The sequence below is a fragment of the Octodon degus genome, unplaced genomic scaffold (assembly GCF_000260255.1).
Source record: "Octodon degus isolate 3935 unplaced genomic scaffold, OctDeg1.0 scaffold00262, whole genome shotgun sequence".
NCBI lineage: Eukaryota > Metazoa > Chordata > Mammalia > Rodentia > Octodontidae > Octodon > Octodon degus.
Window position 1 is genome coordinate 2,528,967 of NW_004524838.1, and position 12,337 is coordinate 2,541,303.

General features: G+C 37.1%; 1 protein-coding gene across 2 annotated transcripts; it reads left to right on the top strand.

The window, feature by feature from the left end:
* Nucleotides 1-3,059: 3,059 nt before the first annotated feature.
* Mterf1 (mitochondrial transcription termination factor 1) lies at nt 3,060-9,170 on the top strand. 2 transcript variants are annotated; one of them, XM_023706516.1, is made up of 3 exons: nt 3,060-3,648; nt 7,189-7,301; nt 7,811-9,170. In XM_023706516.1, the coding sequence occupies exon 3, from the start codon at nt 7,842-7,844 to the stop codon at nt 8,991-8,993; it is 1,152 nt and encodes a 383-aa protein (XP_023562284.1). In that variant the 5' UTR covers nt 3,060-3,648; nt 7,189-7,301; nt 7,811-7,841; the 3' UTR covers nt 8,994-9,170. The 2 variants fall into 2 exon arrangements, with proteins under 2 accessions (XP_023562284.1, XP_023562285.1); XM_023706517.1 differs by having other exon boundaries at nt 3,063-3,099.
* The last annotated feature ends 3,167 nt before the right edge of the window (nt 9,171-12,337 follow it).

The following is a 12,337-nucleotide window of genomic DNA, read 5'->3' on the forward strand; positions in this document are numbered from 1 at the left end:
ACAAACAAACAAACAAAAGTATCATAGATAGCTAAACTAGATGGAGATTACTATGCATGCCAGGCATCACCTGCAATCCAGCACTCAGTGCTCAGGAGGATGAAGATTGCTTCCAGATCTAAGCCAGCCTTGGCTACATAGTGAATTCCAGGCCAGCCTGGACTAAATCATGAGATCCTAGCTAAAAAAAAAAAGAAAAAGAAAAAAGAAAGAAAAGAAAAAATTAGAGAGGAATTGAGCCTTCAATGAAATCAGCATGAAAGAGGGACATCAAAATTGCAGATGGAGGCAAATCTGAAGAGATCTAGGCCTCAAGATGGAGATGCAAGAGCCAGGCCTTCGACCCTCCTTAGAGATAAACAGCATGCTGAGATCATGCTGTAACTAGCACTACCTGGTCCAGTGAGCCTGGATAGGTGTTACATGCAAGGTAGGCAATCACAACCTCTGGATCCATACTCCCTGTTCCAGGAACACCTCTGTTCTTTCCATGTATTCTTGCTGCGTGACCCATTTTGCCATTGGATTAACATTAGCTAAGTATAGTTTGACTCATGCTGTACCCACACGGTGATTGTGCGGCATGAACGACCCTTGACAAAGAGCCTCAGCCCTGACCCACACGGGACCCCACCTGGAAATCCAGATCTTCTTCTAAGATTGAAAAACTGTCCTGACCTTATTTGGTTCAGTACTTCATCCCTAAATGTGAGATTATAACTTGGAATATCCAACATCTAACAAGTTGGGAGTTACTTTCGCATCACAAAACCATTACACTGTTTTTTTTTTTTTTTTTTTTTTTTTTTTTTTTTTTTTTTTTTTTTTTTTTTGCCAATGTTCTCTGCTGATGTTGGAATCCTGCTTCTGTGATTCAGGATCACATCACGTCTGGTGTCAGCAACTGGTCTCTTTTGCCACAGGCCCTTGCAAACAATATGAAAGTAGAGCAACTGATTTGGGAAGTGGTCTTTCTAGATCCTGGTTGGTCACATTTGAGAGAAAGGAAGTTGCCAGAAAAAAACTCTTTTGAGAGGGAAGATGGTTAAAAAGTAATTGTTTTGAAAGAGAAGAAAACGGAGCCAGCTTTTTTGTTTGTTTACAAATATAATGTTAATTATTTGAAAGTCTCTGGGTAACTTTGCTGTTCTGATCAGCCTCAAGAGTCACAGATTTTAAAATGAGCATATCTGCCATGGGCTCTTGCAGACATATCTTGGGTAGAGACCCAGTGTTCCTCTGATGGTGTTCAGGAGAATCTGTTTATTAAATTCAGCAAACCATGGGTGTTTTTATATCAATAGGGGGTGGAAGTGAGAGGAATGGAAAGATACTTTCTTTTTGAGTCTGAATCTGCTAAGACTCAAATATGAGTAGTAAACTGAGAGTTTATAGACACCCAGGGCAAAGCAAGTCAGGCACTTACACACGGCAGAATCATCATTAAGTTTTAAACGGGTTGAAGTGATTCCGAATACAAACACAGATTCTGTATTTGGACTTAACTTTCAGACTCGCTTTTGAGTGTCTAAGCTCAGTTTGCCTAGGGAAGGCTCCAGAATGTCTGCTTTTCTTTAATGACAGTCTTTTGTATTAAAAAAAAAAAAAGGTAGGTATAGCTTTGCTACAGACTTGGCAACTTGTCATTCCCAAATAAGGTCATTGAAAAGCACAAATGCTATCTTTCTTATATCATCATTGCTTTAGCAAAGAGATGTGTAAGAAGATATGACAATATAAATTGGATATAAACATAAAAGTCATTTAGCCATCATAAAAAAGAAAAACATTAGAAAAGTCTCTAGGAAAAATGTCCCACTCTCAGGTGCTCCTACTTTAACTAATCCCATTTTCTCATTTTGTTTCTTCATTTTTTACTCCTTGCTTCTGGCCTTCTTTCCAAACCCCCAAAGCTCCCATATTTCAACCACACTTTCCTTTTCTTTAATACATCAATTTATTTGGGACTTGAATCAGCTCTGGGGAAGGGAGATGGTAGAGGATATAGAGCAGCAAATATTCATTTTACTACTGGAAATAAAGTCCAGGAGGGCAGGGAATCTACCTTATTTTCTAGTTACTGTATGTGTATTTGCAAACTTGCAAACAGGGCTTAGAATGTGTAATCAATATTTATCGAATAAGTCCTACTGATTTGATTTGAAACTGTCTCATTGCTATTTGTTTATCAATAAAATTATGTCAAAAATATTTATCGAATAAAAATACAGGCAAGATATATAATACACAGATTCTACTGTAACACACAAGTTACAAGTTGCTAGTCTTTGCCCTTATTGTAATTAGTGACATTTCAAAAATCACCCTAGAAATATTCTTTCTCTCCCCCTCCTACCTAGGTACCTACCACCAGGCGGAAAGCGTACGTTTTCTTCTGCTTCCTACTTAAGGGTTTCAATGTTTTCATCTATAAAATGAGAGGACTGGAACCCTATAATCTCAAAGCCCTTCTAAAAGCCCACAATTTCATACTTACTAAAAATGATTTTATTGTTTTATATTCCAAATGTAAAAACAGTTTGGCCCTTTCCACGCAGAAATACATTTTAGAAACGCACATCAAGAAATAATTTCAGAGTTTTCAGGACTATATTTTACCTGGGAGAAATGGAGTATTTTAACTTGCTAGATAAACTGATCATTACTTATTTAAATTCCCAAAGAAAAATCTTTGTTTTTACAAACCAACAAAAGACAAAGTTGATTTAAAATAAAGTGACCCAGCAAATCAGTAGGCGTAATCAGAGCGGAAGAGTGAAGATAAATCGAATTAGTTTATTAATAGGCACTGGCCACTCGCCTAGGTAATGGTGAAACCCAAGATCTGCCTTGCTCTCCCAGAACCTGCTCTCCAAAACCCACCATCTTGCTCGTCCCTGAACTCACAGCGGTCTCTTGCCGCCCCCTGCTGGTCATCAAGCGCCTGCCGACTGACGACAAAGGCACGGCCGCCTGGGTCGCCTATCCAAGGACGTCATCGGTATGCGTCGCCAGAGACCGGAAGTTGCCTTCACTTCCGCTCCTCGATCCTTGTTAGGACACCAGAGGCGGAAGTGGGAGACGTCTGTGAGAGCATAGGTACTGGGTGTGTACCTCAGGGATGCTGCTTTATATTGTTTCAAAGCCGGTCGGGATGTTTGAGCTATACAGCCTAGCCTCTTACAGAACTGCGGTTTGGGGATGAAGAGGGAGGGAAGAGCTCATAATGTGGCTTTGATTTTGCAAAACCTACCTGATTCAAATCCTCCACGCTTTAGCTAGCTAACATAAGCTAGCTCGGCGCTGTTTCAGATTGTGTAATTTTAGGAGTAACGTCTACCTTTTACCTTATGGAGGGTTAAGTAAGCCAATGTATATGAAGCATTTAATTCTCATATTTGTGGTTCCACTACTTTTTCTCATCACAGCTGGCATTTTATTTGCCGTTTTCTTCCAGTAGGACTGAGAAATGTTTAGTTTGCAAGAAGTAATGCATCTCACGAAAATACTTGTGTTAGCTAGAATCGATCTTTTATTCCTTTTCACGAATTCCTGATAATATTTTGCCTTTTCTACTATGGCGGCTGCTTAAAAAACAGCTCTTTTTAGCATTTCTGGAGGGATACAAAGTCCTCTTAAGAAAATAAGGTGAGATATCGTTTGCTATAAAGGGCCCCGTACTTCCTTAGCTTGCTGTGTTGAAAGAATACCCGCCGGAATGTGCTACCTAAGGGCCAGTGATTAATCACTATTAAAAGTCCTTTAACAAGGAAATTGTGGTGCATGCAGAGGAAAACACAAATGCTCTGTTATTCCTTAGATTTAACAAGTTACAAGTACAGAGATTTTTCCATGTTTTTGTTAAATTTGAATATTGACCTTTCAGGTAACAGCTTTACTATGTAATGTTATCATGGGCATATTTCTTCATAATAAATTGTATTTGGCCATTTATTTCCTCTGGATAATTTTTCAGAAGGTGGACAAGCTGAGTTAAATGATAATGATCATTTAGAATTATGATGGAGGCCCGATGAGATAGCTCAGTCGAATAAAAAAAAAGCCTGGCAAGCTCAGGGTCCTTAGTTTGATCCCCAGTACTAAAAAAAATAAAATAAAATAAAAAAATAAGGTGATAGACTGCCAAATTTCCTTTCATTAACAGTGTTTTAAGAGGTTTCTTATATTTTTATCAACTGTCAATATTGTTACTGATTTTCGATATAGCAGAGGCTGCTCTGCCATTTGAGAGTCAGTTTTTCATTTTAGTATTATTAAGATTAAATTTTAGGTGCCGGTTTAAAGTCCATTTTTGTTCTCTTTTTTCTCATAAATAAGTTTTAGATTCCTTAGGTACAAATTTTATTTTAAAAAATGATTCACTTCACTAAGTATTTTTAGTTAAAGATTTGAGGGAAGATTGTATTTGTGTGGGACCTCGTTCCATGATGGTACCAGGAAAATGGGCTCTTCTAAAGAAAGGAACAACTTCAGCACAGACCAGGACATTGGAATGGGAAAGAATAGGATCAGAAGTTTGAGGACTGGGCCAGCCAGATAGCTCAGTGGGCTAAAGTACCTGCTTAGAGTGCAGTGGTTGGGGTTCAATCCCCATTGTGCTGTGCCAGCCTTGCCCCTGGGGTGCGCTGAGATGGTGATTGAGACTGGGTGTGTTGGCCTGCACCTGTAATCCAGCGTTTGGGAGGCTGAAAACAGGAGCATCACTACGAGTCCGATCTATGTAGTGAGACCCTGTAGGCCCTGAAGACCCAGTACTGAAAAAAAAAAAAAAAGAAAGAAAAAGCTTGAGAACTAATGCAGCTAGGGAAAAGAATGGCAAAAGAAAAGAGTCAGCTAGGAAAGTGGTTAGAACTAAGTGATGAGGGCTTTAAAAACCTGTCTGAAGTTTCTGGGAGCTACAAAAAGACATTTATCAGTAATGAGGGATGTACTTGTATCTTTGTTTTGTAAGTACCAGGATGGTGGCTGTTTTCTGGTGTTGAAGAGGCAAGGTAGGCAGATGGTAGAGACTGGGTAAAAGAATGTGAAGATATGTAATAATTTGAGATTCCAAAGAGTGGATAGATTGGAGTTAAGAGATACTGAGGAAGCTAAATCTACATGATATGATAAATGGGGGCTTGAGGAGGAGGAAAAAGGCAAAACTCACTTAAGTTTTTTTAATCATAAGTGATTTTTGAGATAATGATATTAATCAGGAAGGCTAGTCAGAGCTCTATGAAAAATACTCAAGTTACATTTTTGGCATGTTAATTTATGTGGAGGACATTTGTGTAAGTTACACACAAAGACGTAAAAATATACTCGTGATTTTGGGGAAACCTTTATAGCTTTATTATTTTTGTTAATCTTGGCGTATGTTCTTACTTCTTTTTTGCACTAGAAATTGAACTCAGGACCTTGGGCTGCCAGGCAGGTGCTGTACCACTGAGGTATGTTCCTGCCCTGTTTTCATTTATTTTTAAATTACCATTGGTAAACCATTGGATGCTCTGTAGTTTGTTCAGCTAATAATCTCAAGATAGTCCATTGTCTAGAGTAGTGGTACTTCAAACTTGTATACACTATTATCAAACATGTTCACAAATGTAGCTCTAATACAAATGTATTAAGTGATTAGTTATGTGCATGTCTTATGGCATGATTATACTATGTACATTACAAAACATGGAATAAGTAGAATTTTTCAAAGGCTAAGACAAGACTGGAGTCTTACAATTTTATAATTTTTTTCCTATATCCTGTTAGGTTATTTTGTACACCTCTTTAGAAACACTTGTTGGATCCTCCCTGACATGAATTTCTGCCCCATTTTCCAGTAGAGGTCATACTTGAGCCTGAGGAGAGCATGTGTTATATAAAAGAGAACCTTCACTGCTTAGTTAGAAGAGGTTCTTATTTTTAATATCTAAATTCATGCAGTTTTGGAGAGTGTGTGATACTAGGTAAAAATGAAGCAGTACCTTAGTAGAATATGGATTAATCTAAAATGTGCTTTTGTTTTTTATGTTTGTTTGCTTTGTGAGTGCTTTGCATTTGAGTTGAATGTTACTTGGTTGTGTAGTTTAAAAAAATTCTCCAATTCTTTGAAACTTTGTAGTTTCTGTGAGCCACAGGAATGTTTCCATTCCTGTGGGCACAATCCAAATTTTTGTTAAAATTGTAGTAATCCAGAGGACAGACGCAAAAGAAGTTTTCTTTGAAATTGATCTTGAAAGCAGATTCAATCCTAAAATGTTGGTGGGTTTGAACTATGTATCTCTATTTTCTATTTTATGGTTAATTAAGAGAAGGGGATAAGGATATTACTCACTATAAGAGCCTGCTTCAGAAATCAGTTAGAGGGGGCCTGGTGAGATGGCTCAATGGTCTAAAGCACCTACTTAGAACAAGCTTAGCAAAGCACAGAGACCGCAGTTCAATCCCCCAGCACCACATGCCAGCCAGCCCTGCCCCCTGGTGGGCTGAGCTGGCCACACACACACAAATAAATAAAAATAAAAAATAAAAAATAAAAAAAAAGAAATCAATTAGAGGTCATGAAGCAAATTTGTCACAGGTATGTATTATAGCAAAGAGAAAGCAATTTTTTTTTAATCCACATGTTACATGTTTCAGACTATAGTTTAGGAACAAATAAATTGTCTAATAGACTCAGTAATGGAACAACACTTTTTTTTATTGATTTTCTCATAAACAGAGTTGCTCATTTCAGGAATGACCTGTGATTACAGTTATATAAGTTCATACATTTTATGGCTCATTTCTATGATCAGGAAAATGAGTTATTAAAGTTTTAGTTACCGCCACAAGTTGGAATTAGTCTTGTGTAATATGATGTTGGGGTGGAGGAGAATGGTAAAAGTAAGATTTTTATGTTTATGTAACTCTTGGTGTAGTGGCACTTAGCTGTAGTACTGGCTACTCAGAAGGCTGAGGCAGGAGGATCACTTGCACATAAGAGTTCAAGCCAACTTGTTCATGTCATGGACTGTGTGAATTAAATATTTTAAGTAAATCTTTTGTCTTCTCTTCATTCCCTTCCCCTCCCCTCTTCTCTCTTTTGTCTTCCCTTCTTCTTTCCACCCCTCCCCAGCTTACCTCTTTTCTCCCCTTCCATTTCTTGCACTGGGATCATACATGCTAATCATGTATTCTACCATCAAGCTATGCCTTCAGGCCCCAAACTAGATCTTTTTGAAGATGAAAATTTCTTTGGAATCACTGCATTATAATGAAGGAGACCATAGGATAAATTGAGTAATAGAAGTCTGTGTAAGGTAAGAGGGTTGTAACACTAGCATGGTTTAAAAGGTTCCATAAATGTTGAAAAAATACTTAGGAGGAAAATTAGGTAGCCTGAGGTATTGTTTTTCAGTGCTAGATTTAGAGTTTGTGAATAGGAGGCTAAAGGCAAGAAAGTCTGCTATCTGTGGGCAGGATGAGGTCAAACATCTCGGAAGTTGGAAGACAAGGCAGAAATGAATGTGTGACTTACTGAGAATAAGCCAAGGGTTTGTAAGCCAGGAGAGAACAGTAGAAATGGAGAGGGCAGCTGATTTGGGGTGGACACGACAGGCTAGGTCAAATAAAAAGAAAGAAAAAAAGCCCTGTTTTTTGTTACATTAAAAGTGGGAGGAGCCCTGGGTCTTCAGGTAACCAAATAAACAATGAGCTTCTGTACTGGAATAGTTGTTTTCTTATAGAAAGGACTGGGATGCTTAGAGAATCAGAATGTGGTCATTTAATTATTTAACACAGGCATTTATATATGTGTTACTTTATGCAGCAATCTGAAAGATCTGGGCTACCTGACCATTATGGCATCAAGAAACCTCTGGCACATGAGAAGTAACTTTCTTTTTGGGTCAAGATACTGGATAATGCAATGTTCAACAGAAATTCTCCTCAAATCCATTTCATTTAGGCCTTTTGGTGTGAAATGTAATAATATAGACAGTGAACCTTCAGAGAATGAAGACCTGCTGAATAACTTACTTATCATGGGAGTTGATATTGACATGGCTAGGAAAAGACAGCCTGGAGTGTTTAATAGGATGGTTACTAATGAACAGGACTTGCAGATGTTCCTTCTCTCCAAAGGAGCTAGCAAAGAAGTGATTGCTAGTATCATATCAAGATATCCACGAGCCATAACACGTACTACTGAAAGTCTTTCAAAACGGTGGGATCTGTGGAGAAAGATTATCACATCAGATCTTGAAATTGTAAATATTCTGGAACGTTCTCCTGAATCCTTTTTTCGGTCAAGGAACAATGAAGACTTAGAGAAAAATATAAGCTACCTTTGTTCAGTTGGATTGACCAGTAAATGCCTCTGTCGATTATTGACCAACGCCCCTCGTACCTTCTCTAATAGTTTTGATTTGAATAAGCAGATGGTTGAATTTTTACATGAAGTATGTTTGTCTTTGGGTTATAATGACCCCTCAGATTTTGTGAGAAAGATAATTTTCAAAAACCCTTTCATCTTAATTCAGAGCACCAAACGAGTGAAAGCTAATATTGAATTTTTACAATCAACTTTCACATTGAACAAGGAAGAACTACTAGTTCTGATATGTGGTTCAGGAGCTGGAATCTTAGACCTTTCCAATGATTATGTAAAAAGAAACTACAAAAATATCAAAGAGAAGCTGTTTTCCTTGGAATGTACTGAAGAGGAGGTACAGAAGTTTGTCTTAAGCTATCCAGATATGATCTTCTTGGCAGAGAAAAAGTTTAATGATAAAATAGATTGCCTCATAACAGAAAAAATTGGTATTTCACAAATAATTGAAAATCCTCGAGTTCTAGATTCAAGCATAAATACCTTAAAAAGTCGAATCAAAGAATTGGTACATGCTGGTTATGACTTGAGTACATCAAACATCACTATTCTGTCTTGGAGTCAAAAAAGATATCAAGCTAAACTAAAAAAATTAAAACAGCAGTTGGGGCTTAACTCTTAAATAGTAGTATTTATTTTTTGATGTATCAAAGGAGGATTTTGATTTCTTAACCATTGATGTATGTATAATGATTGTTTGGATATTTTGGCTTAAAGTTTGTAGAAACTCATAGTTGGTATGATGGAGTTACTTCTCCAAGCTACTGCTACTCCAGTTTGAACTAATGTCCTGTTATGTAGGCTGCAACTGCTGTGCAGGGTGATAGTTCCTAAGTGCTGTACAGAACAGTATAAAAAGACAACAACAATAACAACAAATTGACAGATTCATTGGGGTAATTCTGTTGTCTGTCATGGTTTGAATGACATTCCATTTTATTCCAGCATATCAAATTAGAGTTCATCCTAAAAATAAAATGTAAAAGCAATAAAAATCTAACAGGAGGATTTTTTAAAATGTAATTACAAGTTCCATATTTTCCATTTAAACCATTACTGCGATGTTATACCTCTTCCCTAAACCCCATAATTTACAAATCGTATGCTCGTATTCCTTTGAAGACAAGGACACCTGTGGTGGGTTTTAGAATGGACACCTAAAAGATGTTAATGTCTAGTTCAGCTGTGAATATGTCATGTTACACTGTAGTGGACTTTATAGAAGTGATGAAGCTAAAACGTGATTAGTGAAGGCCCTTGAGAAGGGAAGAGCATCTTAAATTATTTGAGTGGGCCCAATATAATTATAGGATCCTTAAAAGTGAGAAGGGAAACACCACAGGCATGTTATAAGAATGACTTGGTGACTTTTGCTGGCTATGAAGGACAAAAGGGCTGTGAAACAAGGAAATGTGGGTAGTTTATGAAAGGCAAGGAACAGATAGCCTTCCTTTAAGCCCTCCCAAAATGAGGGCAGCTTCACTGGCACCTTGATGTTAGCTCAGTGAGGTCACTATGAAACTTCTGATCTGTAGAACCATAAGAATGGATTTATGTTGTTTTAAACCATTGAGTTTATGATAAGCTGTAATAGCAAATAGCTTGGTATTTTGTCTCACTACAGGTGAAGAAAGCACAAAGTGCAGTCCTTATTGCATTGTTTCTCTATTTCTGTATTTCTGTGTTCAGTTTCTTATATGAGTAATGACATTTTTAAAAGAAATAAACTACTCTTCTGGAATTTCTAACAAGTTAGTATTTGGGGCCAGGGAGATGGCTTAGTAGAATAAGCGCTTCCCTGGCAAGTGGAAGGATCTGGGTTCAGTCCCCGGTTCTGCCAAAAAACAAAACAAAAACCCGAAGTTAGTATTTATGAAGCTCTCTAGAGATGAACAAAAAACTAAGTATGAGTAGTAACATTAAATAAAGCAATTTTTTGCCTAATAAGTATAACAAATGCTCATAATTTCTGTATATATTTTGTTGGCATTTCATCTAATCTAAAGTAAGAAGTGAAGAATTTTAGAGATACTGAATTGAATGAGATCACAGCTATATCATCCATCAGTTTGTATCATTGATTGATATTCAAAGTGTTTGTTTTTTCCAAGGCCATTTATGTATGTCCAGTAATATAATTACTTCCAGCTCTCCCGACTTTTAACACCATCTTCTTAGAAACCTCTGCGCCATGAGAGCCAAGTGGAGGAAGAAGTGAATATGCAGACTGAAGGGTAAAAGAAGAAAGATGAGACAGAGGTCCAAGTAAAATAGCTTGTACACCCACGGAGGCCAAAAGAAGAGAAAGAATGCTGGAGGCTGACAGTGCTGGTGCAAGTTTTGGACTACATGCTGTCCAAATGTCTCAATGGATTAGAACTTCATTGCCATCTGATTGCCAAGACTACCTCAAAGAGAGATCCACCTCGTTCAAACTAAGCAGTCTTCTGTTTTTTTGCCCTGGGCCTGTGGCATTCTGGACTACTTCGGTCCTTACTTTTGGTTGAGTATAAAGCATGTACAATAAATCATGTCTTCTGTGTTAGCTGAAGAATAAAAAAAAAAAAAATTCCAGTGAGCTATTTAATGACAAGGGTGGCACACTTTAGAAAATTTGGGCTGTATAGAAACATTTTCTTGAGTGCTATAGCTGGGCACCATTTCTGATTAATTGTATTTTGTGTGAATGTTTTAAGTGAATTGTTTTCAATGATATTTAATTAATGATAGCTTAAGAAGAAAAAGTTTTTAAAAAAGTTTTTATGGGGCCGGGGAGATGGCTCAGTGGAATAAGCACTTGCCTGGCAAGCGCAAGGGCCTGAGTTTAATCCCTGGTTCCACCAAAAAAAAAAAAAAAAAAAAAAAAAAAGTTTTATGGGTAAGGGGCCAGGGAGATGGCTCAGTAGGATAAGCGCTTGACTGGCAAATGCAAGGATCTGAGTTCAATCCCCAGTTCCGCCACAAAAAAAAAAAAAGTTTTATGGGTATATAATTCACGTATTATCAATCTACTCAAAGATACAATTTAATTTTTTAAAATCATAGTATGTAACCATTGCTACAACCTAATTTTAGAATATGTGCTCCCTAAAATAAAACCTATACCCATTAGCAGCCATTATTCCTTTCCTATCCTTGAAATATCCCTGAAACCCTAAGCAAAAACTGATCTTTTTGTCTCTAAACTGTATTATTCTGGATATTTCATATAAATGATATAATACAATATGTGGCTTTTTGGTTGACCTCTTTCTTATAATTTTTTTTTTTTTTCGGAACCAGGGATTGAACTCAGGTCCTTGAGCTTACCAGGCAAGTGCTTATTCCACTGAGCTATCTCCCCGACCCTATCTTATAATGTTTTTCAAGGTTTATTCATGTAGCACATACCAGCATTTTTATTGTTAAATAATCCATTGTATGGTTTCAGTAGGGTTATTGGGGTTGTATTTTATTGTTTTGTCTTGAAACTAATCATTAATTCACTAAGCCTTCTTAATTGTATGGAAATGCTTTCCAAGATACTACTTTGGATTCTAATGAATTATAGAACTTGATAGGAATGTGAGGGGAAAGAAAAGTTTATTGGCATCAGTGAATCAAGAGAATTTTTCCTGGACTGGCATAAATGACGTAGCAGTCATAGTTGTATGTGCCCAAAGAGAATGCAGGAAGAACGTGCAGTACGATCATTGAGTAGTTGAATGTGGAGCGATTTAACTTTATAGAAGAAGTGAGTGGATAATGCTAGTTGGACACAGTTAACATGAAATACTTTTAAGGTTTGAGTAATGTTTGTCATAGTGAAAGGAAGACCATGTTTTTAGTCGGGGGGGGGGAATAAAGGAAAATCATCAAAAAGCAAAAAAATTGGATAATCTGTGAGACAACATTTTGTTAACAACTACTTCTTCTTCTTCTTCTTCTTCTTCTTCTTCTTCTTCTTCTTCTTCTTCTTCTTCTTCT